General features: G+C 40.6%; 1 protein-coding gene across 6 annotated transcripts in view; it reads left to right on the forward strand.

The window, feature by feature from the left end:
* The window catches only part of LOC108443672 (ERC protein 2), a 308,529-nt gene that overhangs the window by 21,439 nt on the left and 259,512 nt on the right, over positions 1-27,578 (forward strand). For all 6 annotated transcript variants that reach the window (XR_005129963.1, XR_005129967.1, XR_005129964.1 and 3 more), the window contains one exon: positions 23,786-23,857. Coding sequence is in view for 1 of the 6 variants with exons in the window: in XM_037536284.1 (XP_037392181.1) it covers positions 23,786-23,857 (72 nt within the window). In the remaining 5 variants the exon portion in view is untranslated. The remainder of the gene's footprint in view (positions 1-23,785; positions 23,858-27,578) is intronic.

Genomic DNA, 27,578 nt, shown 5'->3' on the forward strand with positions numbered 1-27,578 from the left:
GAGTGATATGCCTTAAATAAACCTGCACAAACTAATGGATATGAAAAAAAGCATACAGCATAACTGTAGCATAATGCAGTGGTTGTAAGTTTGGGCTCTTAAGGGCTCCTCATTTAACACATCAATTTTGAAATTTCTAAAGATCTACGTTTTCTAGATTGTGTGCCCTGGTGGCAGAGCCCTGACCTTCCATTAAAAACACATTAAGGATAATTTACCCACACCTACATGCAGACTGGTGTCAAATTAAAAGAAAAGCTAACAAGGCATCTCAGTCCAAGTGGAACATCAATCTTCCAAAAGATACTCCCTCAATAATGTTTTAATGATGGTGGTGGAGAGCGCTGTCTAACACTTCAGTTCAAAGTTTCCCATAGATGTTCAGTTGGATTGAGATGGATTTACATCATTTTCATACTCATACATCTTACATACATTCTCATTGTCATATTCATTAACCCATTCGCTGACTCCTAGTGCCTTGTCGGTGGGGGCATTGTCACTCTGGACGAGAACATTCCCATCACAATAGAAGCATTTTATGAAAAAATAAGGTAATCAGTCAGAATAACTTTGCATTTATTTGCATTGACCCTTCCCTCTAACCTGCACTGTGGATGATCTGGAACACCTGTTGCCTTATATATTTATTTGATATCACACTGCATAAGATTCTTCAAATAAATCTTGGACAGACTGCGAATTTACTGAACACTGCTGTTCAGATTATATGATAAAGCGATAGCATACATTTCTGCATGTACCATTTTTTGGTCAAAAACTAGCATCAAACAACCAAAAAGATCCCTCTGCATTGTGGAAAAACGAATAACTTGTGAGCAGTAAAGCTTCTCTCTCTCTCTCTCTCTCTGTCTCTCTCTCTCTCTCTCTCTCTCTCTCTCTCTCTCTCTCTCTCTCTCTCTCTCTGTCTCTCTCTCTCTCTCTCTCTGTCTCTCTCTCTCTCTCTCTGTCTCTCTCTCTCTCTCTCTCTCTCTCTCTCTCCCTCTCTCTCTCCTTCTCTCTCTCTCTCTCTCTCTCTCTCTCTCTCTCTCTCTGCTTCTCTCTCTCTCTCTCTCTCCCTCTCTCTCTCTCTCTCTCTCTCTCTCTCTCCTTCTCTCTCTCTCTCCCTCTCTCTCTCTCCCTCTCTCTCTCTCTCTCTCTCTCCTTCTCTCTCTCTCTCTCTCTCTCTCTCTCCCTCTCTCTCTCTCTCTCTCCCTCTCTCCCTCTCTCTCTCTCTTTTCGTGCCACAGAGAATGATAGGGTGTTTATTGCTTAATTGCATCATGCTGCACATCTTTCTAAAACCATGTGCGTGTCTCCACTCATTTATCCAGGCCTCTACTTTCATTTGTCACCCATCTGAGCATACTATGTAAAACTTCATTCCTGTGTAGCATTATAAATCCCTTTATGAACCCCCCCCCCACATGACCACACATGTCCACATATAGTCACATGTAGGTCTTGTAAGTTAATGAGCTAATATTTTTATAAACGTGTGCTTTTCGTTTTTTTTCAGTAATACAATAATCATAATAATTCAGTGGTGACGATACATTGCAATTTACTTTCAGTTCTAATTTAGCTATTTACTTTTAGTTCCTGTTTTCTTTTTTTGTCCTTATTTTCTGTCTGGTCTGTTGGTGACAGCATCTGGATCGCTTTGCAGCTGCTCACACTTCTCACTTTCCGAGCTTTATTTTAGATGCTTTAACTGACAGACTCAGTGCTTTTCTTTCTTTACTCCTACTCAAGTGTTTCGGATTTTACTTTTACTTCTACTTGAGTGATTATTTCATTAAAGTAACTATACTTTTATTTGAGAATGGTTTTAGCCCTCCTTCCCTACCTCTGTATGGACATAGCACTGAAGATGCCTCAGGCAGCACCACTTCTACATTTAAAGGGGATTTCCGTTGCTTTTTCAAAAATTGTGCAGAATTAAATTCTAGAGTTGTGAACATTTATTCAGAGTGGTTTTTAATGTTAATTTAAAAAGTAATGTTTTTAATGTGTTAACGTTAATGAAACGTTGCACTGTAGAGGAGCTTGGTGACTCTGGTGGTAGAAGGTTTCAGGTGGCATTGTCTGCAATGCAAACAAAGCCATTTTATTTACTATCCAAAAAGACCTGTAAACCTACACGTCTTCTGTATATATGTAATTGATTGATTACTATGTTGTTGTATGATTCTGGTAAAATGTGCGTTATGATGATAGCAAGGCACGTCCTGGGGGAGGCGCTGCTCTAATGCAGAGCTCCCTCTGCTGTGCTACCAGAGATTAACTAACGCAACGTGAAAAGTGGAACCCTTGGCTCGGCCAGTCATATCAGACCTTGTAAATTGTAAGCCAATGATGTCAGACCTTGGGGAGGGTCTCGGGTTTTTACGCAATCTGAAAAGCAATGAGTTGGCGAATGCTGAAGCTGAAGATAGAATCTCTACAAAGTGAAACAGTGAGAGGTTACAGAGTGAAGATACCCGCCTACAATGTGAATTTGTGGCAAATTATGGTTACTATGGTGTTTACTCGGTTGCTTGTAAACTAACCTGCCTACCTGAGGCAAAGAAAAGACTAACGCTGTTGGATGTTTTTATATTTCTCTTCCTTAATTGGAAACGATGTCAGCAGTATTTGCCGTATGTTGTTTTTACAGTAAGTTGCCAGTGAAAAGGGCATATAGTGTTGATCATAATGCGATTGTATGTCAGTCAAACCCTAACCTGTAGATGGATATTAAGAGGCGGCAGCTCCGTTGTAGGCCAGTCAGAAGTTTTTTACAAAAACAAAACAAAAAAATTTGATCTCTCCTTTTCTTGCGTTCTTGTAAATCTGAGTTTAATGAAAACAACAAATCACTAAACACAAGAAGAGAGGAAGAGACAGAAGCTGGAGGAGCAAATCTGATGGAAGAGGGTGATCAAGAAGGAATAGAGGGAGAGATGTTTAAGCTTTCAGGTAATATCCTTATTACTTTTAATTGAACATAGCCTAATCATTGACCTAATGACCGGAGTAAGGCAAAATCCCCCTCTCTCTGATTGAGTCTGACCAGCTGAGACTGAACTGATCTGGAATCTGTGTAGTAATAATACATACAGGACCTTCCGTCTTACTAAGAGCTTTCTTGGCCGTGTGAAAGTCATATTGGCTCTATATTTTTGATACTCTTTCTGGCTTAGCCCCCCTAGTCATAAACATCTAGTGAGACCCCTGGGACACCCCCTGCTCAGTGAAAATAGTTTTAATAATAGATTTTAGGCCAAACGTTTATCAGTCAAACAGTCGGTCTGGGGTATCAGGGCATTCCCGTGTAGGTTTCTGTGAGACGTGTTGGCTTCAGCCGTTATCACCGCTGCTCGACGCCGTCTCTCCGTATCCCACTCTCCCTCCTCCGTGCTCTGACGGGGATTGAGCGCCCAGAAATAGCCCCGTGCCGTGGCCTCGACGGCAGGACGTTTATTTTTACCCCCTAAATCCTCTTAGCGTTTGATTTCTTTACCTCTGTCGGTCTCACTCTGCGGTAGCTGTGAGAATGAAGGGAACCCGTCTCCTCTAGGCCGAGCCGGTGCTGGCGGTTCCCGCGCTTTGACGGCTTCGTCACCTCACGCGCGAGGGCAGAAGGTCCAGAAGCTCTGAGAGAAGTGAGGAGAAATGTGTGTGTGTGTGTGTGTGTGTGTGTTTTGGGGAGGGCAGCGACGCGTGCTGGCCTGGACGCCGCTGGAGGTGAGTCGGGGGCTGTGTTTGCTCGCAGGCTCGTAGCGTCGTGTTTATTCGGTGGATAAACGCGGTCTGTCTCGACGAGCATTAAGCTCATGATTAATGAGAGAAAACACTCTGGGAGGAGTGAGGGAATGTTTTTTCATTACTTTTCTGTCTTCAGCGGTGGCATTTAGGTGAAGGAGAGTGAGAGAGAGTGAGTGAGAGTGAGTGCATAGGTGTGAATACTTCATTAAGCTGCCCACACCTTGTTTTGACGGCAACCCCTGTCAGTGTAGCTCATAACTGGCCACTTCATGGACCCCACTTGTCAGCAGCTTCCCTGACCTAATAACGCTCATCGTTAACCTCGGCCTAATGACGACACACGGCTGTGGTCTATTGTGAAGCGCTGCCCCTGTTAATTTAACCAGTCGGCGGGGAAGCATAAGGAAAGCTTTGCATAGGCTTTCCTTTAGGATAGGAGGGGGCAATGCCACCATTCCCCCCTGCTTGCGTTTAATTTATTTATGTTTTGTAAAAAAGCACATTATCCATTTAAAACCACTGGTTGACTACACCGTGGTTAATGTAGTGAGGCAGTTCCAGGTTATGCAGGGGTGGGTAGTAACTAGGTACCGTATGTACACAGTTTTGTGTAGTGTGTGGTGTATAATCACTTGCAACTATGAATCTTTGGGTTTACATTAACTTCGAATGAGCCCTTCATATCAAAATATGGACCAGGTTCTCTTGCAACAGAGGTTCTGCGGTAGGTTAGAATGGACGGACCAAACTCGGGCCCTAAAGAGTGCCTTTCACTTTTTTACGCTGAAGCAGCAGCTTGAATTTGGTGGGGCTGTAGCAAGTTGAAAGATGCAGAAAGAAGAAGAATCAATGGTTGTGAGAAGTTTAAGAACCAAAATTTTGACAAAGGGAGGGTCGTACTTGGTCCTGGAGGCCTACTGCGCTGCACCTTTTGGTGCTTTCCTTGCTTCAGTACGCCCATTTCAACTGAGTAAGGGCTTCTCAATGGGCTGATTATTTGGATGAGGTGTGGTGGGAGCAGGGAAACTCCAAAAAAGGGCAGGACACTGGACCTCCAGATCCAGTGTTGAGGAACACTGATTTCGGGTACTGGTCCGTCTACGTGCTTGGATAGGGAGGGGTTTTCAGTCAACACTAGATGCCACTAACTCTTACACACCACACATTTAAATACAAATCAGATTTAATGCTGTGTCCAGCTAAATGTTTCTTAGTCAGTTGTTCATGAACATACCTGGTGTCTGTAGGAAAGAATCTTCTCAGTCTAAGAAGCACAATCTTCTCATTACTGGCCACTGGGGATAAACAGTGGAACAGTTCATGCCAACGTGCGTCTTACTATTGAGGTGGCACTTTATTCGAAATGCAAGTTAAGACTCTACCAGCATAGTCAACAGAAATGCTGCTGACTTCTTTGGGCTTCTATTCATTTGAAATGGACTGCTGTACACTGGAAATGTGTATTATGGTTTGATGAGTCAACCTTTCAGATTATTTATGGAAATAATGGATGTCATGTTCTCTAGTCCAAAAAAAGGACCATCCTGATTGTTAAGAGAGTACAGTTTAACAGCCAAGGTCTGCCATGGTATGGGAGCATTAGTGGATAGCTTGCACATCATTTAATTTCTCCCTCACTGTTAACCCTGAACACATTTGAAGCATATGCTGCCTTCTAGACACCGTCTTTTTCAGTGGCACCCATGTTTATTTTAATAAAACACCACACCAAGCTATGTTTTGCATGTTTCACAACAGTGTGGCTGTATAATCAAAGAGTGTGGGTGCTAGACTGGCCTGCCTGCCGTCCAACACTGTCTCCCATTGAAAATATGTGTCTTATTAAGCTCAAAACATGAAAACAAAGGTCCTTGTACTGTTGCACAGCTGTGGATTTATAGACCCCCTCTCAAAACTCTATTAGTCTGTGTTTTCAGTCCTCAAACATACATCAAGTGTTGTTAAAGAGGAAGGTAATGTAACACAGTTGTAAACATGCTGCCGTCCCAGAATTTTTAAAATCTTTTCGGAGGCATCAAATTTGGAATTAGTGTGTATTTAGAAAAAAACAATGAATTTCATAAGGTAAAATATAAATTATTGTATTTTTGTACCATTTTCAATTTTCAATTCAGGTCAAACAGAATTTTGCTTGTCACTGCTTTCTGTTTTAATTAGCGTTTCATCTCAGTTTATTTGGAAATAGGTTCTGTTTTCCCAAGGCACTGGCATTAAAAAAGTGGAATACAACTCATATTTTTAATATGTACAGCAGGTGCAAGTGGCGTTGGAGCTTACTCACTTCTCAAGCAGAGGGACAGTCATGAACCCACACCAGCAGGAGCTCTTGGATGCAATTGTTTGTAGTCTCATTTTTATTATAGATATTTTATTATAGAGATATTATAGTTTATTACCAAAATATGTTAGTTACACAATAATATATTATTTAGAATTGAATTATTAAGTAAAATTTCATTAAATTAGTCAGTGCTAAAAAGTTCAGCAGCACAACAGGAAATTTGGTAGGCGTCCATTTGAAAAATGACTGCAAAGTTGCCATTAAAGCACTGTTTTTAGTTAATGCATGACATTTGTGAGAATCTATGACAAGTGTCTTTAATTAAAATTCAATAAGGTCCAGTTAGAGAAAATGTCCTCAGGGAAATTGTCTGTAACATGTAATGTCTAACTTGCATCGTGAGCCAGTGTCATATGCTGTATACTGAAGTAGCCTAATAGTTATAGCAACATCGTATGTAGTCAACAACTGAATGTCAAATCAAATAAAGTACAATTGAGTAATATTTCAACAATATTTATTCTCTTTTTAGAGCACACCATGTGAAATCATTACTTTTATCTCCTTGTTTACCCTGCTGATTTGCTAGTTTACAGCAGTTTTGAAGATTCCAGTGCAGCTTGGTTGAGTCTAGTCTAGACAGACATCTTAACCAGAGATTTTTCTTTTTGACAGGCTGTGCCTTTGAATATTATACTGTTTAAAGCTGCTGCTTATGTTGGGCATCTTGCCTGCCAGCATGTCACCTGCTGCTTGACAGTACCAACAGAGCATCAACCCGTTGGCCTGGTTTTAAAAAAGCCAAAGGAAATCTTTTACTCCTTGTGGGTCAAATCTGTAGATTTTTGTGTCGTCTGAGAAGGAGGATAAAAATCATATAAGCTAAAGGTAATCTAGATTTCTACATTTTATAAATTAAAGACATTGACGTATATAGTCGTATACAAAAGTACTCGATCATATAAAAGGCCTTTTTTTTTAAAAGAATGTATTAAAAATAAGTACACATCCACTACAGAAAACACAGGTCTCTAAATTTTAATCCACAGCTGTGAAAAAAATGTTACATTTTAAATTCTATGTTTTATTTTATGTGTGTTAAAATTTAGAGAATATGCCACAGTGTGCTCTGTAGAGGATGTGTTAACTTAATATGGCGCATTATGAAAATGTAATATTGAATTGAATTTACAACTATTTGTCTCTGTGTTTGCACACTGTGGAATTAGACCTCTGCATTTAACCCATCCGTGCAGTGAAACACCCACATGCATGCACACTAGTGAGCACACACACTAGGGGGCAGTGAACACGCTTGCCCGGAGCGGTGGGCACCCCTATCCATGGCGCCTGGGGAGCAGTTGGGGGTTAGGTGCCTTGCTCAAGGGCACTTCAGTCATGGACTGTCAGCCAAGGGGATCAAACCTGCAACCTTCCAGTTCTCTAACTTCCAGCCCACGACTGCCCCACAGTCTGATATGATCTGAGGTGTACTTTTATGTAATGGTCGCTGATCACTGGTCCAGATTACCCACATTGGTGCATCCCTAGCTGGATTACTGGATGAATACTCATTGATTTGGAGAAAAAAAAAGGTGTTCACTTGAGAACAACTCTATAATATTCACAGGGCAGGCACGGTTGTATTGTATTGTATTGCACTGCTCTGTGTTCAACTCTGCTCCTTTTCTCTCTGTATCAACAGTGACTTTTTGTTTCTAGCAGTATCTGAGCTCAGGACCAGCTTTCTCTCTACCCTACTGGTACCTAGCAAAGATACTTTCTCTAGACAGACAAAGCACTTCTTGTAAGTCGCTTGTAAGAGCGCCTGCTGAATGCTGTAAATGTAAATGTTGTTCAAACGGATTGTAACGTTACCGTGTATGTTGGGGTGATAGGGCTTCTGTTGTTCTGTTGTACTATAAAAGAAGAAATGACTTGTGACGCAACTTTAAATGATATTAATGCTGCATGGCACAACATGAGAGGAAAGGTGTAATGATTTGATTGGCTAGAGAATCAATTAATAGGTGGCAGATTGTAGCAGTGATTATAGGATCATAGCAGTAGATGTTACAGCTCTGCTTAGTACTTTAAAGACCTGCTTTACTGACAGTATTGCATCTGATAAATGATTCAGAAAGCAAAGGATAGACATAAATGGCCATATAGGCCCATGCACCAGTCATTCATTGTGCATTATTGGCAGTATGTCTTGACGTTGGTTGCCGTGCATGTTTGTATGTGTATGTTTGCTTTGTGAGGTGTAAGATGTCAGCTATGAGTGGCATGGCTGCTTTGCTTGTCTAGCCTACGTGAATGGAGCCTTATGCCTTCTGTGCTCTGTGGGGATAGAGAGGCCTCTCGTCTAGGCTGCATGGCCCAGACACAGTTCACCTTGCCTGGGAAATAGCATGAGCAGTTGGTGGAAGGGAGTCTGTGAATGAGTCTAGATGGCTCTGAATGGAGATTACTGCGGTGTGTGTGAGAGAGAAGAAACAAGACTATAAAAAGGAGGCTTGCTTCCACCAATAAATTCAAACTCACCTCACAATTTCTCGCAAGGTTAGTGGTGAAGAAAGAGGGAGCAGGAAACAGTTGGTGTGATCAAGTATATTGGTAGCATTCTTCACACTTTTGTTTTGGTTTATCGTGGGCTTCATAGCCAAGTTTGCCCATTTGTTTACGATTTAAACAGCAATGAGGTTGATGTGTACTTGTGTGTGAGTGTGTGTTGTGGCGGTCTTGGCAGACTGTGCAGACGTTTAAAGTGGTACTTAATGAGAGAACCCAGGAGAGTAGTAATTACTTAGCCTCTGCGCCCCCCTCCTTTCCCTGCATGTCTGCCCACTCATTTTCGGCACACTACTGCCTTTGTTTAAATAATATGCATTTTCAAATATTCAGAATATTTAGAAAAGTTAGGGACAAGAGACTGAATGCAGCTACTAATGAATGGCTTCGTCTAACAAACATGGGATTTGGTTTTCCGCTTGCATTTCTACCCTTAGCTAATTTGCTAGTGCTCTTGTTCAAGTGCGCAGCTGACCAGCGTGGATCAAAGTCATGACACTTAGGCTCAATCCCATTTCACCCCTCACCCCTACCACTTTGTCCTTAGCTCTTTGTTTTGCATGTTCACGTCTAAGGGAAGGGTGTCTCGAGTGTCCCGAAGTATTAGGGCTACATGGTGTTATAAGAAAAGCAGACAAACCAGCAAGATGGCTGAGAAGGTGACCCAAAGAAACTATTTTCTCTGTTAAAAATCACGGTAACCATTGTATTATCGTATTATCGTATTATTATGGTCCTTTTCTTCATGACACGCATAAAAAATCACTATCCTATGGTGCCAGAATGTGACCGCTGCTCCATTTAAGGAGGAACAGGAACGAGAATCTAGAGAATATCTGACTTCAGCTTCATATCACTGAAGAATTAGGGGTGGGTGATAATAATAATTGTTGCGTCCGCCCTCTTTGACGGCATTTGATGTCCTAAATGTAATTAAAGCCCAGCGGCGAGGTTGCTGAACTTTACCCTCCGCTGCTGTTGCTGCAGACTGGCAGGGTCGCCTACAGAGCAGCGCTAGTAGGGTGTAAGTCATGTTCTCCTATTTCAGTGTTGTCCCACTTCATAGGGGAAGACTAGTGTAAAAATAAGAAATGGGATTGGGCCTTAATCACTAATCCCCCCAACCCCACACCTTACACCTTACCTTTACCTCTAAAGTGTAATATCCAGCAGAGATCTTGTGTTTTGTTGGTAGGCTTGCGCTCACTATTGCTCCATGTAGAGCAGGTGTGTGTAAGAAACTTTGGAACGCCAAAATGGATCCTTAGTCTGAAAATTCTAGAATACTTTTCCAGTCACAGAAAACACCTGGAAAACAAGAAAATTGATAAAACGTTCTGGAAATATTAGTGAATCTTTGGGAAAATGGGTGTTTAAAGCACTGGGATTTCATGTTTTAACATATTGCTGACTGCCAGTTTGAGTGTTCATTACCTAGCAGTGTGGAATGCTATAGTATCGCATGTGCACAGATAAGCTTTGGAAGACTTGGCAGAGCGAAGCTACATTTATACACAACGGCTTCTGGCAAAGTGTAATATTCACTTCTAATATTTTTTGTAGAACCTTTGGTTCACGGATTGAGGAGTAGTTTGTGTGGATGTGTGCCATTCAGTCAGTATTGTTGATTTAATGTTAAGGATGTTAGGCTTTTTGAGATAACCTCTTTTGAGCAGCAGCTCTCATGTTAACAAGAGAAATTGTCCTGGGAATCTTGAAAAATGATTTCCTAAAAGGAGTGAGAACTCTGTTATTGCAGTACTGATGAGCCCTTTAATTCCAGTTTTTGTTGTTGTCATAAAATATTTTTAAACAGTGTGTTCACACCAATCTGATGTACATCAAGGCATTTTTGTGATCCAATAAACCTGAATCTCTCTCTCTCTCTCACACACACACACACACACACACACACACACACACACACACACACACACACACACACACACACACACATTTTCTAAGCCGCTTCTCCCTCAGGGGTAAACCTGAATCAATTTAGTTAAAAATGCAGGCTGATCTTTAAGCATTTTAAGAGTTTACTAGTGTGTTTTAGAATTACAAGGCATCTTACATTCATGATTGGAGTCAGTATAATCTCAGTGTGGCATTTTGTCCATACCATGCAGCGCTAAAGTTATTTATTTACTGACCATTGTAATTATTTACAGTACAGGCTGAAGTAATTAGAAGCCAGACATTAACTTTCATAAGTCATTTGAGTCCCTTTAGGGCCTCCACACATGCAGAGATCTGAGATGTAACTCACACCACTGGGTGGCAGTATTTGATTATTCTTCAGTGTTTGAATTTCCTCTTTGCTGGCATTGTAGAGGAAACCACAAACACATTTCCATGTGGTGTGTCCTATATAATTTACAGCCTATTTGCAGAATAGCACTAACATAGCTACACCACTTCGCACTGGTATAATTTAGCCAGTGTGTTTTTTTTCCTGTATCATTAGCTTTATCAGTAACCAGCAGTTCTAAGAATATCTTCCAGTATGTTTGAACCGTGCTATATTTGGTTTGTTTTAATCCATATGCTGATACCAAAAAAAAAAAAAAAAAAAAACCTTACCAGCTCAAGGAGCATTGTCACTGTCACTGCAATGACAAAGAAGGCCTAAAATTTTGATGGGATGTTATACTTTGACCTTAGTCAAGTCTTGAAATCCTCCTGGATTTTATTTCTCCAGACTGGTGATGCCGTGCTTTCCGCACGTTTTTTCATACAGCTCTTGGTATTCAAAGAACAGACCGTTGAAGTGTGTTTACACAGCATGTCTCTGAGTAACCTGCTCCAGTGTGAGTTTTACTCAGAATCAGTGTAAAAACCTTGACCTGAATCTTAACCTGAACCACTCTGTGGAAAACCACAAGAGTAGCTTAAGATCAGTAGCAAAGCGCAACTTCTGTCAACAGTACCCACGTCCTCTGGGCTCTCTGGAGTCTTTCCCTGGGGTGTACTTGTTTGCTTTCTTCCTCAAGAGTGTGAAGGTGTGAAGGCAGGCGTGATATGTTTGTCTCTCTCTCTCACACACACTCGCACACATACGCAAGGGGTAAGTGGTCAAAGTGGAACCAGGAGCTGATTGACTTTACCCAGTTGCCCGGTCTCAGTGGGCTGTAGAAAAACACTTTTCAGCGTGTTTGTGTGAGCGTGAGGCGAAAGAGAGAGAGAGATACAGGCAGATGGAGAGAGAAAGTAAAGAGTGCCTGGAGATTGTTCCAGACTGAAGACTGTGCGCTGAGAGGCGTTTCAGCAGTTGTCAAGGAATTTGTCACCAGTGGGCTTCTGCTGCTTACACAGAAACAACGACTGAGTAAAATGCAGCTTTAGCTGACTTTTATGAACAGAGTAAAGCACAAACCTAAGGTACTTCAATTCCACACTCTGTATTTTCACTGCCACTGTGTGAACATTTATTTCAAAATATTTTAAAACATAATCTAGTTGCATTAACATTAAATTAAGAAGTTTTTTACCTTCACCTGCAAAAAAAAGGGTGGTAATATTTGTAGAGATCAAAGCTACCGTTCCTATTTGCTTTGAATTTTCATTGACAGCTGTTATGACGCAGTATTCTTTCTCAGACTGACGTGTGTGTGACTTGTGCAGGCCAGAGGGGCTGTTTAGTGTAGCTCTCGACCTTGAGGAGACAGAAGCCATGACTCACCCCATCTCTCTGCTGTTTCATTATGACGAGCCTATAATTACGTGATGTCCAGCATTTACGTGATGCGTTGTGTAAAAGCGGACAGAACATATACACATGATCACTCTCTCTCTCTGTCCCTCTTAATGAGCCAGGGGCAATGCAAAACTTTCCAGAGCTGACAGGTTGGTTTGATTGAGCTGAGCTGGCTTTCACTATTCTTCCTTTCTTCTCTCTTGACTCTCTCCCTCTCCCTCTCTCTGCTTCTCTCTCTCCGTTTTCTCTACCTCTACCAACCAGCAAGCACAGCTGTGCTCAGGGCGTAGAGTGCCTCTTTTTCCCCAGTGACGGCTCTTTTTTCTCACTTTTCCCTTTTTTTCCGGGTTTTAATCTTTTGGTTTGGAAAGTCTTGCGGTCCTGGCAGCGAGGCCGATGTGCAGTGCAGAGGTAAATGTTCCATTAAATAAAAGCTCTCTCTAGTGCTTGTCCGGGCCTTGTTTTTCGGAGCCGACCTTGATGTTCTTGGCGGATTCTGTGGACTTTTTTTTTCCCTTTTTTTCCCCTTTCTTCTTGACCTGACTGAAATTTCAGAAATGTCACTCACCGTACTCTGATGAGGGAAATGTGGGAACGCTTACATGTCAGCCAAGCTGTCCATTAGAGTCTCTCTCCCTCTCTCACTCTCTTATCATATCCAATCCATTCTCAATTCTCCCTTTCTCTCCCCCCAACCCCCTCCCCTTACACTGAGGTATTTTTACTCACCTCATGCCTGGAATGAAAGGCCAGAAGTGCACCATTTCACTCTTAATACCCGAAGTAGCAGCAATTCAGTGTTCATGCAAGCTATGCAATGTGTGTGAGATTTTGGCTAGCAGTGAGTGGGCTCAGACTGCATGCACGTTTGTGTGTGTACGTGACTTGTGCTTTATGAGAATAAGTCCCCTGTCGGATCGGCCTCTGGTGATGTGTTAAGAGTTCCCTGTCTTTTTACACAAAGTCTTCCCACGCACATCTGCTCTGTACCTGCCTTCAGCAACCTACCATTTCATTACCGCAGAGACGTGATGGGCTGGGGAGCTTCTCTTCTCTTCTCTTCTCTTCTCTTCTCTTCTCTTCTCTTCTCTTCTCTTCTGGCTGTATCTTAGAGTGAAGTGTGAAGTGTGTTCTGGTAATTTTAGTGATCAATAGTCAAATAAAAGACATTATTCCAGTCTAACTTTGTTTTTGACATGTGTTTAATCCCTTTTGATAGGAATTTTAGATTTTTTTTTTTGCGTCACTCATAAAACACTGTAGTTCCCTGTTACGTCCCTGCATGTCTAGTCGGTTGCAGTGCAACATACTGGAGCAAAATGCTCGGAAATGTATCCAAATTGTCACCTTGTGCAGTACTAACAAAGATGCCAGATACTATATCTGTCTAATGCATTCATTAGACAGATATAGTTTCACCAAAAACACATCACTCAAACACATGCTCAAAGAAAAGCACAGCAGCCTATGCTGTAAAGCTGAGGTCACCAGCACTGGTTTTTGAGATCCAGTTCCAGTTCCAACCACAATCTGACACACCTGCTCCAGCTAATTAACTTCTTATTGAGTCCTTGGCTGCGTCCAACCCCACATACTACAGTACTAAATAGTATGTCAAAAATAGCGTACCACCATTAAACGTGTGCGGTGTTGAAAAGTGTGCAGGTTGGAGCTAAACCTGAAAGTTGATCTTCTGAAAAGTCTGTTTTTTATATTAATATTTATACGTAACTGTGAGCAGGTACATCGTCTCATAAGTGAAAAACTATATTTCAGTGTATTATTATGAAAATGTTTTATTTATTTATGCGTTAGATTCAGTGTTTTTCTCCACTCGTCACCATAACACTAAAGAATATTAAAGATACTAAAGATAATTAGATAATAATTAGATACTATAGATAATTTCAGGTCTTTGGAAAATCTACTGGCAGATACTTTTCTGTGCGTCTTCACAAAAGTTTAAATCGACTTAAGTTACATGCATGTCTGAGTGCTTTTCCTGTTTTGTGGGGTTATAATATAATACTTATTGTGATACGTGCATCATCATATGGTACTGCACAATGACAAAAGACACCAACATCACCATGTAGTCATTTACCTCAAACACACACCTGCACGTGTAACAGGCCTCAAACTAATAACTCACTACATCTACCACAGCCCGAGTGTGAAGACTCTAGTTCTGTAGTGCTTGTCTGAGGGTCAGTGACCACCCTTTATTTGATCAAATTCCAGTTAAAACGGCCATCGGGTACATAGTATGCATTTTCTTACCATCAGGAAACATAAGCAGAAAAGAAATACATAGACACCTCAACCACTAAATATACCAACTTTTCCATTTAATAAATAGAGATGCACCGATACCATTTATTCCAATATTGATACCGATACCTGATCGTTTAGTATTGGCCAATACCGAGAACTAATACCGATACTAACTCTATCTAACCTAACTTACCTGTCCTGATATTTATACAAATACATTTATCAAACATTCTTTTACATTTATGTAAATTCTATGCTACGTCTATCTAAATTCTGGCTTACAAAAAGCACTCTCAGCTTGGCTAGATGGCATTTACTTGTTGGTTCATATTTAACAGATGCTTAAGAAAACTTATTTTTGTTTATTTGCTGTATATATTTAGTAATTAGTAATTAGTAATAAAAATCATGTTTAAAGAATTGAATGTAAAATATCTTAAGATTAAAAGCTTAAAAACAGAGATGAAGAGTATACAGACAAAGCTGTGGTGTTTACACATCAGCACACAGCAGCTTTCCTGAATCTTGAATGTTGTTTCCCATCCAGATTTCTCAAGTCATTTGTCTCATACGTACATCTTGTTCACTTGTGCTGCGTCTCCGAGCATCAGTTTAGTAAATATCACCGTCGTTCAAGCCGTCAGTGTTTATTCTGGCTTGATTGAAGCGACGGGCTGCGAGAACTGCTGAGTGATACCGCTGACCGATGTAGGTGCTCCACAGGCAGGGCTAATGAATGCACAGGCCCGGCTAACAGGCTGCTACAATAAAGGCTAAATCGAGGTTAAAGGATATCATGATTTTGGTGCAACCCTAGCATTTAGTATGTCCATCTTGCTTTTATGTGTATGTGTTCTTGCTTTTAGTTTTTCAAAGGAATCTGCGGGGATATTTTTTCCACACCTTAAAAGTTCAATCTAAGAAGTCGGTTAGAAGTTGTTCCAAATGATCACGTGATCCAAATAATCCCAAACACATTCAACAAAGTTTGATTTGCAAACAAGTCTGTTTGATTTGCATTTTCTTCCTTTCTTTCCTATTTCTTTTTTTCAGTAATGGCTTTTTGACAGCTACACGTCCTTTCAGACCCATTGTGTTGAGTTAACTACTCATAATTAAAAAATGGACAATTTTTTCCAATCTGATGTAAGAGTGGTGCTTGATTTTTTCCTACTCTTTGAAGATAAAAGTGTTAAGCACTGTTTATCTGATGGTGACCTGGTCTACCAGGTCTTGCACCATTGTTGGGAGCCCCATTGTTCTTGATATCTTGAGTATTTTTCTCTACATTTGGAAACTCCAGCTTTTCCCGTAATTTTCCTTCACTCTCCCTTTCCTTATGCAAGAGGATTATTTTATGTCCAATCCCCTTATGTCTAATGTAACATGAGTAAATTAATGGCTGATTTTAATTTAAATTACAACACTAATTCCCAAAATGTTGGGGCAGTATATGAAATGCTATAAAAAACAAGAAAGCAGTGATTGATAAATTCTGTTTCATAAATATTAAATTGAAAACAGTACAAGAAAACATTATATTTTATATTTTACCTTATAGATTTAATTGATTTTTGTAAATATATTTTCCACATAAATATACATTCCAAATTCAGTGCCTGCAACACATTTAAAAAATGTTGAGACGCTGTAAAGATACTAATGTGCAGTGATATGAGTTGACGCATATTTTCAATGGTAGACAGTTCTGGACTGCAGGCAGGCCAGCCTAGCACCTGCACTCTCTTATTACACAGCTGTACTGTTCTAACATGTGGATAATTTGGCTTTATGTTGTTATGTTGAAATAAGCATGAGTATCCCTGAAAAAGACGGCACCTGAAAGGCAGCATATGTTGCTCCAAAATGTGTTCCGTGTTAATAGTACAAGTTATGCACTAATACCCCTGAATACCATAGCATACCTTGGTTTTTGAACTTTGAAACTATTTGTAGATGCAGTGATGTTTTAATGAAGTATTGCCAAAGCCTCTGGTAATATCCGTCACAAAAACATGATGGTTTTTAATCTGTTGGGAAAACAATGAAGTTCATAAGGTTAAAACAGGTCAAAGCAAATTTAAAAATCACTGCTTTCTGTGTTTTTTTTTTTTTTCCATTTTCACTCATTTTCATGAATGTTTACCTACTGTCCTAAATTTTTTGGATTTGGGTTTGCAACTAATTGAAGAGTAGTTTGTGACTTTTGCACAGTACTGTACATTCATATCACTTTTGTGTAAAAGTGAGTATTGTAAGGAGCTAATGGGAACGTTTGTGCAGTTCTTTGTATTTAAGGTAATTGGTTAAAGGTTTATTTTGATGTCTGACCTCCTTAGACGGATATATAAAAAAGAGAGGAGAGAGAAGGAATGGATTAGTTTTGTTCTTACTGCTTGGAGCCTTCTACTAACGAAGACTTTTAGCTGTAAATGTTCACTAATGGAAATGCCAAGCACACATGCGTATACACACACACACACACACACACACACACACACACACACACACACACACACACACACACACACACACACACACACACTCACTCCTGAGGCTGTGCATACCCTTCATGGTCTAATGGTTGTACAGAATGTTGGAGCGGAAAAGTTTATCAGGACTAAATTATCCCCCACTTCAAACCCCCCATAATAATGTTTTTTTTATTCTTTTTTCTTCTTAAATGTGCTCTTGGTCTCTCTCTAAAGTGCATTAACACATTATTTCAGCCCCTGCTCCGGCCTCCTGCCCCCCACCCCGTCTAAGCTTTAGGTGGCAGCTGATTGGTCAGTGGAGATTTGAATCTTGTCCTCTGGGCATGTGGTTTCCTTTCTGGCTCTTTGGTCATTTCCTGTTTGAAGCATTGTGGCAGTCATTGCTGTGTAGCCAGCACTGTACAGTACTGTAGGACAATGCTTTGTACTGTACTGGCAAAAACTGAAGTGAACTGATTATGTTTTAAAGGGCGCATTCCATGGACAACTAAATTTGCCTTGCTTTTTTGAAAGTAACAAGTTTGGTGTGGTAACGCGGAGCGAGGAGGCGGACGCACGTGTTGAGATAAGCGACCTTTAATCAGGGTCATAACGGTCCATGGTCAGAGAGCCAACACGAACAGATCGGGGTGCATACATAACCAACACAGAACCTCAAACAAGAACCAAACACGAGAATACAATACATACATCCAACAAACCACACAAACAAACAAACAAACAAAAAGCAAAAAACTCAGGAAAACGCAGGGCTTAAATACAAACAGGGATAACGAGGGATAACCGGACACAGGTGGAAAACAGGTGGGAACAATCAGGGGCAGAGTCAGAAAACAAGGGGGCCGGACTAGGAAGGAACCCAAACAAAGAAGCACATGGACATGTAAACAGATGCACATGGAAGACTGAAACAACACAAACACATGGACAGGACTGGGAAGTAAACACAACACGAGCACATGGACAGGACTGGGAGGGGCCAATCAGGACAGATGTAGTAGGTAAACTTAGTTAAAGATGCAAAAAGCACCACATAGAAAATAAGTCGCAAAAAACAGCCTGTTTAATTCTAAGGGATGAAGTGGTCATGTAGAAATGACCATTTTTAGTGCGTAAAACACAAACATTGTAGTTGGACTTAAGGGGAAAAAATACAAGACTAATGTAAGATACAGGCCTTCTAATTTCATTACTGCCCTCTGTCTTCAAAAGCTTATCACAGGATGCTTAAGCAAATGTGTAGGTTTAGATTGAATTCACTATTTGAATGATTTTGGCCCCTTTTCAATAATCTCTACGCTATCCTGTATGTGTGTGTTTGTGTGTGTGTGTGTGTGTGTGTGTGTGTGTGTGTGTGTGTGTGTGTGGAAGCCAGCTTAGTGGTGGTGAGAACAGATCTACAGAATACTATATCTAGATTCACACAGACAGACAGACAGACAGACAGACAGACGGACACACACACCCACACCCACACACTGCCAAAAAAGGGGATTACCCATGTACAAAACCCCATTTTTTCCCCTTCCTGAAGCTCTCTCTGTGCGTTTTTGGCGCAGCTCCTTTGAAGACCCCTGTGACAAGTGTAATCTGTTTGATCTGGATGGGTCGAACCCATCCTGACAGGCCTTAATCCTCTCTCTCTACTCCCGCGCTAACACGGCAAATACATCAAGCTGCCCTGCTTCATCTCTGCCAGGCCCCAAACGAGACTTAAACAAGACAAAAGCCAGGAGGAATCCTAAACAAGGAGATCTAACCCAGATCTCGCCATCATCGCACAGGTGGGCCAAAGCCTACAGAAACAATGGAAACCTCAGAACCTGAACTTTGACCTTCTGGCTAACAAGGCTTTGATTGGCATGTTGCCTTCTTAAATGGCGGGGCACGGTAAATCCTGGTAATCGTCACTAACGGGATGGGTTCACAGCCTGAGGGGGCAGCGGGAATGGTTGTGTTTTAGAAGGATGTGGAGGAAATTTAAAGGCCTTATACTCTCAAAAGAAGCACACAGTGCCCCTTGAAATAGATCTGAGATCGATTTTGTGATGTAGGCTTGTGTAGTTGAAGTTTTACTGCTAGTAAGCAAGATTAGGATTTGGGGGTGTGGAGCTAGTCCTGATCTGAAAGTGGAAAGATGAGCTCATGTCGGTTTGGTCACAGAATATATTTGGAAAACAAAAACGTTCCAATTCAGTAGATTTCAGTTCAGATAGATGATATTATCTAAAAAGCATTTCCTTGCCAGTCAGCTGTGGGAATCACAACACACTGATAGCATTTCTAGAAATGGTCACTGAAATAACTCAATATTGTTTTTAGGCCAACCCGTATTTAAAAAGTTCCCTAGATATTTGTTCTTTCAGAAATGATTCTGAATCTGAAATAACATTTAATAAATCAAAGTATGCATGATAAGATAGGTATGTTAAAAAATGAATTGAGTCATTGGGAGATCAGAGATTTATACCCGTGTATTTGTGTTGGGAAAGCTTATGCTTTGTATGTAAGAGCAGAACAGTGAGAAGTAATTTGTTATACAGTGAACAGGACATCATGAAACACGGCTTGTGATGCACTATGGTACAATATAAGCCAATATTCATGAGAAAATAACGATTTTATATAAAAAGAAAAAATGCATTTGCTAAAGAAATATTAAAGGCTTCCAGTTAGAAAAGCATGAAGTTTCCTTATTTCTGCACTATTTTGATGGAAAGTTAGCAAAATACATGTGTGTCTGCGTGTGTGTGTGTGTGTGTGTGTGTGTGTGTGTGTGTGTGTGCTCTGTGGAGCATGCAGGTTAAGTGGAAGGCATTTCAAAGCCTTCTTTGTAGCCGCTGACAAGCACCGATATCTAAACGGCCGCTATAGAGGTTGGCTGTCAATCAAACTTAGCAAGGTGAAAGGTCATTCGCTATGGTAAAGCTTGCAAATGGAGCTGGAGAGGGAGAAAGAGGGACAGTCTCACCTGGAATTCGTTTTTTCTGTCTTTTTTTCTCTTCTTTTGGATGGATTTAGTTAGCATTTCCATGGTATGCAGGATGACAGCTTAATGATGCCGGAGAGAACCTCTGTGTGTGAGTGTGTGAGATGCTATCAGTCTAGTTTGCCAACAACCCACTAATGGACATGAGCTTCAGAGCAAGCGGGAGGTAACATTACTGGCTCCAAGCTAAACAAACCCGCGCACACGCTTTCTCTCAGAGACACGCACTCACACACAGACATGCATCATATGCTACTTTCATATATCACAGGATTTGGAGATTTAAGCTCGCAACAATTTCATTAGATCAGGGTGGTTCAGGAGAAGATGCAGCACATCTTGAAGCTTTAGATTTTGGCACAGTTCTATTACACTGAAAAAACTTAACCCTGGGCCTGGTGACCGTTAACCATGAAAACTGTCCCTTGTGATGAAAAAGAAAAAAAAACGTATTTACTGTCATTTATTGATTAATTTCATGCAAACCATAGCAGGACACTGTTATTACCACACATGAACATAGTTGAACGTTTAAACATGTTTGATGGAGGTAATATGCTACATAAATACTACATTCACTGTGCTCACATAAATGAGCGTACAGGAAGCTGAAGATGATGATGATGATGATCATTTCTGAAAAAGTTGGGGCGCTAAGCAAAATCTGAATAAAAATAGGATGCAATGACAATGATGCAAATCATATAAATCATATTTTTAAATGGAAATACTACAAAGATAACATATCAAACGTTGAAAGTTAGAAATTTTATTGTTTTTTTTTTTTAAATACATGTCCATTTTGATTTTGATGCCACCAACTTGTTCCAAGACAGTTGGGACGGGGGGCATGTTTACCACTGTGTTTCATCACCTCTTCTTTTACCAACACTCTGTAAGAGTTTGGGAACTGAGGAGACCAACTGCTGCAGTTTTGAAAGTGAAATGGCATCTCGAACAGATGGTGCAATCATTCTTAAATATATCCAGGGACTGCCCAGTACTTTATAAGCAAGGATGGGTTAAGGCTCACCTGTTTGCCAAAAATGCATCAGCAAAAATAACATCCAGGTTGTTATTACCTTAAAGTTCGAAAACCAGGGTCTGTCATGGGATGGGGGTGTATTAGTGGGTAACCTGCATTTGGGAGCAACTTTCTGCTGACTTTAAGATGACTTGCTCTTTAAGGGAAACCCATGCTGACTTTAACCTGATAACACCAAGCCACAGGGTGCACATGTTACAACAGCATGACTGCGTAGTCAGAGAGTGTGTGTGTATGTGTGGTAGACTGACCTGCCTCTTTCTCGCTGAATATGCAACGAAGGCCATGCACCTATCCGAACGTTTTTGGAGCATGTTGCTTTTTTTATCAATCGTTACATTTCCCTCTCAGAGTGGGTGGTTGGTCAGTGTAGTGGTTAACACCTCTGCCCTCTACACTGTAGACTGGGGTTCAATTCCCACCTGGGTAACCACCCTACACTATACCAGTAAGAGTCCTTGGGCAAGACTCCTAACACCACCTTCGCCTCCCTGTGTAAAATGATCAAATTGTAAGTCGCTCTGGATAAGAGCGTCAGCCAAAATGCCGTAAATGTAAATGCAGTAAATGAGTGTGTAACAGTGTTAATTCTCTCTGTGTTACTGTGGGTGTGACACGACCGGTTACTGCACTACATATCAACAGTCTGACTGGTTACCACTCAGCCCATTTGCATTAAGTTTGTCCAGAATGAGAGAGCAGGGGGAGGATGTGAGTCATTGTTGTGGTGTGTCAGTTATATGAATGTTGTCATCTCTATATGACTCACTATACAACATCACTATGTGACTCATTCTAGTTGATGAAAATTAGATTTAAAAAGGATATAAAAAAGGAAAGTCTGCATGACATTATGAGTCACGTTGCATATAAGCTGTTTAAAGTTTCAGCACCCTCAACTTGAAACGCCATCCCGTATCCCTGAAAACAGGTGAAACAGAACTAAACTCTGTTCTTATTAGCACTTCACATACTGCACCAGCCTTTTTGTAATTAGATTAGCAATAACAGATATAATAATAAAAAGAAGAGCGCTTTTTCATCCAGTCATTTTGAGATGGCGCCTAACTCTGAAGAGGATACAGGTGCAAACCATTTTAACCTGGTTTACCGCAGTGATTTTTCACATGCTTGTCTCAGGAAGAGGATTCTGTAAACAGCACATTTCTAAAACAGTGCAATGCAACATAAATACATCAAACCCTGTTATACTATTTACACTGTAGAATCCATCCATCCACCTATCCATTTTCTAAGCCGCTTCTCCGTCAGGGTCGCGGGGGGGGGTGCTGGAGCCCATCCCAGCAGTCTTCGGGCGGAAGGCAGGATACACCCTGGACAGGTCGCCAGTCCATCGCAGGGCACACTGTAGAATATTCGGTATAATTCTGAAGTATTTTTTTAAATACCTAAAGTGAAATACATAAAATGATCAATTTTATATTTGCTTTTGAAAGTTCTCAGAGACTTACTTTATCCAAAAAATTGAAACCATACTTCTTTGAATATTCATATATTCAAATATTCAATGCAGTTGAAAAATACCCCATGATGCACTGATGCGTTTTTACTCCCTGAGCAGAATTAGTTACGGTGGTTACTCTGTTTTTGTGTTTGTTAAGGCAGTCGGTTGGACAATGTACTCTATTTGAACATGGAGGACAGCTAAAATAAAGTTCTGGTTAAGCCCCATCAGCTCCCGTCTGATACCAGTTATCTTTATTGGTCCGATAGCAGCAGACAAATCTAGCCGGAAACAGCACGTTCTCAAACTGTGTGATATTGGCATGTACTTTCTGTAGGTGAGGACCGTTTTCGAGTAGTTTGGTCATGATAGCTTGTTGCTTTTAGATCCTCTTAAATAAAGCTTTCAGTTAAAAGTGTCTTGTTCTAAAGAAGAAGCATTGGATCAGTATCGGTATCGAATCAAGGTGCCAATATCAGTGTTTGTATCAGAAAAGAAAACTTATTCATCTTCTGTCTTTTTCAATTGAAGTCAATGAGAGTAGTTTTAACCTTATGCTTAGTTTATCTCTGTCATTGTTGATCAGCACGCACAGCAACATACATTATATAGAGCAGTTATACTGCAAAGTGAGCTGCTTACTGTGTGCATGCATGCCCGTGCGCATGACTGTCCACATTAATTATTGATAGAAGCAGGCAGGCCGATAGCGCATGTGCCAGCAGTTTGTGTTATGAGAGCTCACGCACAGTAACTGCTGACAGAATGAGAGAAAGCGAGAGACTGAGAGACAGGAGATCGTGGTAGAGAGAGAGAGAGAGAGAGAGAGAGATGCACCTGTAGCTGCGTGTGTAACAAAGTGCTTAGCAGCATCTGATGTAGCAGGGAACAAAGCAGGAACGAGGCAGAGAGGGCAGTAGGAAGAGTCTCAGGATTCTCCGTGATAAAAGTCACTTAAGAATGCTGATAGTGAAATGTAGCCAAGTAAGACCAGAAGAAACAATGATGGGGAATAGCGACGAAGGCTAGACAGGAAGACTTCAACTGAACTGACTATATTAATGAAGAGTTACATAGAGATAGACAGAAAGAGTGAAGGAGAAACTGAGACAGAGAGAAACCTAGAGACAGATTCTCAGCTGGTGTTTAAAGATGATGAGCAGACAAGCTTATTTCTATCGTGTTCCTCCCCAGGAGCTACACCGGAGGAATCAACAGACAGATCCTGCCAAAACCAAGGCCTTGCAGACCGTCATTGACATGAAGGTAAGAGCACTGACACTGACCCTATAACAGTCGACACACCTGAGCTGCCAAGCCAGGCATAATCTAACTAAGTCGAATTTCAGGTTAGCTCATGCATTAGTGGGTAAGCAGCACGAGTTGGTTTACATTTCTTACTGTGTTGCCTACAACTTTCACAGCTAATGAAAGTAGTAATGGATTGTAACTGAACTTCTGGTTTGATTGGACAAATTAGTAGTCAGTCCAGCTGGTGGAACAGCTGTACAACTGTAGTATTTATTGGAGTTTGCTTGGAGGTTTTTTTTTTTTTTTGGTTTAAAAGTGGTTCATCACTTTCTTATCAGTAGATATTGGCATATTGTTTGCACAGGGCTTAGTACATTGGTCAAACTAGAACACAGACAAATATGTGATAATATTGAGGTAGTTATCTCTGTATTTGACCCTTTAACTCTCTACAAACTTAAGGCTGGTTTTAAAGCTAAAAATAAGGCAATTATGAATCTAAATTCTGAGTCTCGCTGAATCTGTCTCAAGTCAAAACAACATATTTTAACCCCAGTATGGAAGACAGAACCTGTACCAGTGAGCTGATCTCGGGCCAGAATTTAAGAGGCATCTGGACCGACTCAGATTTCCATTCACAAAGCGTACAGTCTTCAGATCAGTGGTTGTTGGGAACGTGCCAGTAATGCAGATGGTAGACTGCACTGCACAGCTGACACAGATCCATATCATTGACCCAGCTAACGACCGATAGCTAGAATTAAGCCAGGGCTCCAATTTCCTGTACTGAGCTGCTTGCATGAGAATCGATTCTCTGTATGTGGCTAGAAATAAATAGTATTTGTGGTGCTCAGAAAAGGCGTAGCACAGTGCTGCACAATGTGGGTAAAATATCATGTTGCGGATCTATTGCTACATGACGTGACGGTAAAACACATCTGTGCATCCTTGAAGTGGCTGACCTGCACTTGTTGAATCACATAAAATTAATTTTGCAACTTGCAGTAAACTAATATGTGATTAGTTAGAGGTTCGCTTGTATATTGAAGCCTTCTGAGATATAAAAATTGTGATAACCAATAACGAACTTCATACACATTGTGCAGCCTTAGAGTAACATTTGTTTGAGGAACTTTTCAGCAGCTTGAAAATGAAATTGGCCCCAAACAAGAAATAAACAGGAAGAGTTTCTTTCTAAACTCAGACTCAAACCTTAAAGTTTCTAAGATAATCTGCAAAACTGGCAAGCAAGGCTTCGGCAAGAGCTAGGCAATGAACAGAAGAAAGTGCTGAAGTCCATCCATATGGTGCTCCTTGCTATTGAAGGGCCAATGGCAGGAAGAGCTCATGTTGCTCTGCTTAAAGAGAGCACACTTATTCAATTTGTTTCAAATGTCACATATGGAAGCTTTCACTCTGTGCGCTGACTTTGAAGTCAGGGCGAGCTGTGAAAAAAAGGTTGCCCACTTCACACACACCCACACCGCCACACGCACACATGCGCACACACGTGTCTTCTGCTCAGTGTTTCTGAGCTAATTTTCTGCCTGGATCTTTGGTTAGATCACATCATATCTAACCAGGCTCTGTCAGCGCGGGTTAAGCACACATAAACAGCCAAATCAGACAAACGGCTTTGGACACACAGGGCTGTGCAAGAAACCCGTTTCCATGGTGATAGTTCTGCCGAGCTTGTGTTGTGTTCACTATTGTGTTTTGAACTACAGCTTCAGTCGTGAGCGCTGTACATGTGCGGACTGGAAATCTATTGATTTGAAAGGTGTTTGTCTTTGTTAGATGTTAGTAAATCGACAGTAAAAAGACAGTAAATGTTTAATTAACTAAGGATGACAGTTGTTTGAAGCAGATGTTTTTTTTTTCTGCTTTTGTGCCAGAATGGATATTTTTAACTTGTATTTATAGGATACATTAAGATTTCTAAAGGCATAAATTAGTGTGTTTGTGGCTTTTGTTCCACTGTAAGCTTAAATGAAGATGACAGTACTTTGTTGATTGTACTGTTAGAAAGGATAAAGTGTTGTCATTTGTCTTTATGTGAAAGGGTGCAATTGGATTATTATAATAACTTTAAACTTTGGAGACCATTCTGTCCGAGATCCACAAGACTAACGATCACATCAGCGGTCTCAATCATGTAAAATGATAATACTTAACATGACGAAGGATTATGGCTGACTAATTTTTGATCAGTGACACATCTAACCTCAGCCTACAGATCATGCGACTGACAGAGCAGCACTGCCATAGGGACACATTGCACACTGGAAATACAGTGGGCACAATTATAATGTCATAATTATATGTAGGTGTCCAAAATATCAGGGTGAACTGGTTAACTACATTATTGCCAGACAGTACCTAAGATATTAGTTGAAGTCTGTGGTCATGTGATCCTTTCAGAACATGACAACAAAACAAATGTACAGCACTATTTCGCTGTAGAAGTTTATTTAGATGCATTTAACTGTGTTTAGATACCCAAACGCAGAAAAGCAGTGCTGCTTTCTTGCTTGTGTCCTCAGCAAAGTAGTTGATCATGGTGAGCTGTACTGATTAAGTGGCATGATCAGGCTAATTAGGTGGGATAACTTTTCTCTGGTGGTGGGTTTGTTGATGATGGCTGACTTTGTTTAACTCGAGTTAAGGACTAAGTTAAGGACTAAGTTAAGGGAAATGTTATTGACTTTAATGTGCATGAATTTATTACTGGGCCATTTCTGTTGGTGCGTTTGTTATGAAATATTCACACAGTGCAGGGCAGCGTAGTAGTATATTTCACAGCTCGCTGTAGCTCATGCGTCCACATGCTCTCACCGTACTAGGACGTATTAAAAATACGTATTAATAATAGCATTCGTGGCGACCGCATGTCTGTTTATGTCTGTCTGTGCTAATGTATTCATCTTTGTGTTGTCAAATATGTGTTGTCAGTTTGTTTTTGCCGCTTGCTTATTTTTTTCAGCTTTTTTCTGCGTTCCATGAGTGTGTATACTGGGAGCATGTGTGCTGAAATGTGTGTTGTGTCATTTGTTGCAGAACACATCGCCTCCATTCTGTTTTGACCCTGACGTTATTTGGCAGGTATAGTACACACGGTGATTCTAAGAAAGCTTCCCTCTGTTCTATACGGCATGTTTTGCAAACTCTACTCTTAATATACGGTCTGTCACTGTATATGAATTCTGCCATCCCACCTATACTTGGAATTCATGTAAATATGACAGTACTTATGGTCTGATTTTCCTAACGTACATTCTCTGTACATCTCACACTAATCTGACTTCATTTCACACAGTCAGTGAATGACATGCAAATGGCATTAAACTAAATAGTCTTTCAGTTGTGTAATTTTATTTATTTATTGTTTGTTTGTATCCTGACTCTTGCTACATGATGATATGTGCAAAATTAAGCTACTGTAGTTGATACAGTAGTTCATGATGCAAGAAAAGTGCAGCTTTGCAGGGAAAAATGTTGAACACTCAAAAAGAATATTTGCCTTTAAATGTGACCTGTTCATCTGTTAAATTCATGATCTTTTCACATTTTAAATTCACATTTGCTTCTAACCTTTAACAGAGGCATTGGCCGTTGGCTTAGGGACTCTTTAATTTATTTATTAATAAGCCTCTGCCTTTTTTATAGCTTTCATCTTTTCTCCTTTGCAGTTGGTAGTATTCTCAGAACTACATTTCATATTGAAATCTGCTTCCAT

This window comes from Pygocentrus nattereri, chromosome 29 (assembly GCF_015220715.1).
Source record: "Pygocentrus nattereri isolate fPygNat1 chromosome 29, fPygNat1.pri, whole genome shotgun sequence".
Classification (NCBI taxonomy): domain Eukaryota; kingdom Metazoa; phylum Chordata; class Actinopteri; order Characiformes; family Serrasalmidae; genus Pygocentrus; species Pygocentrus nattereri.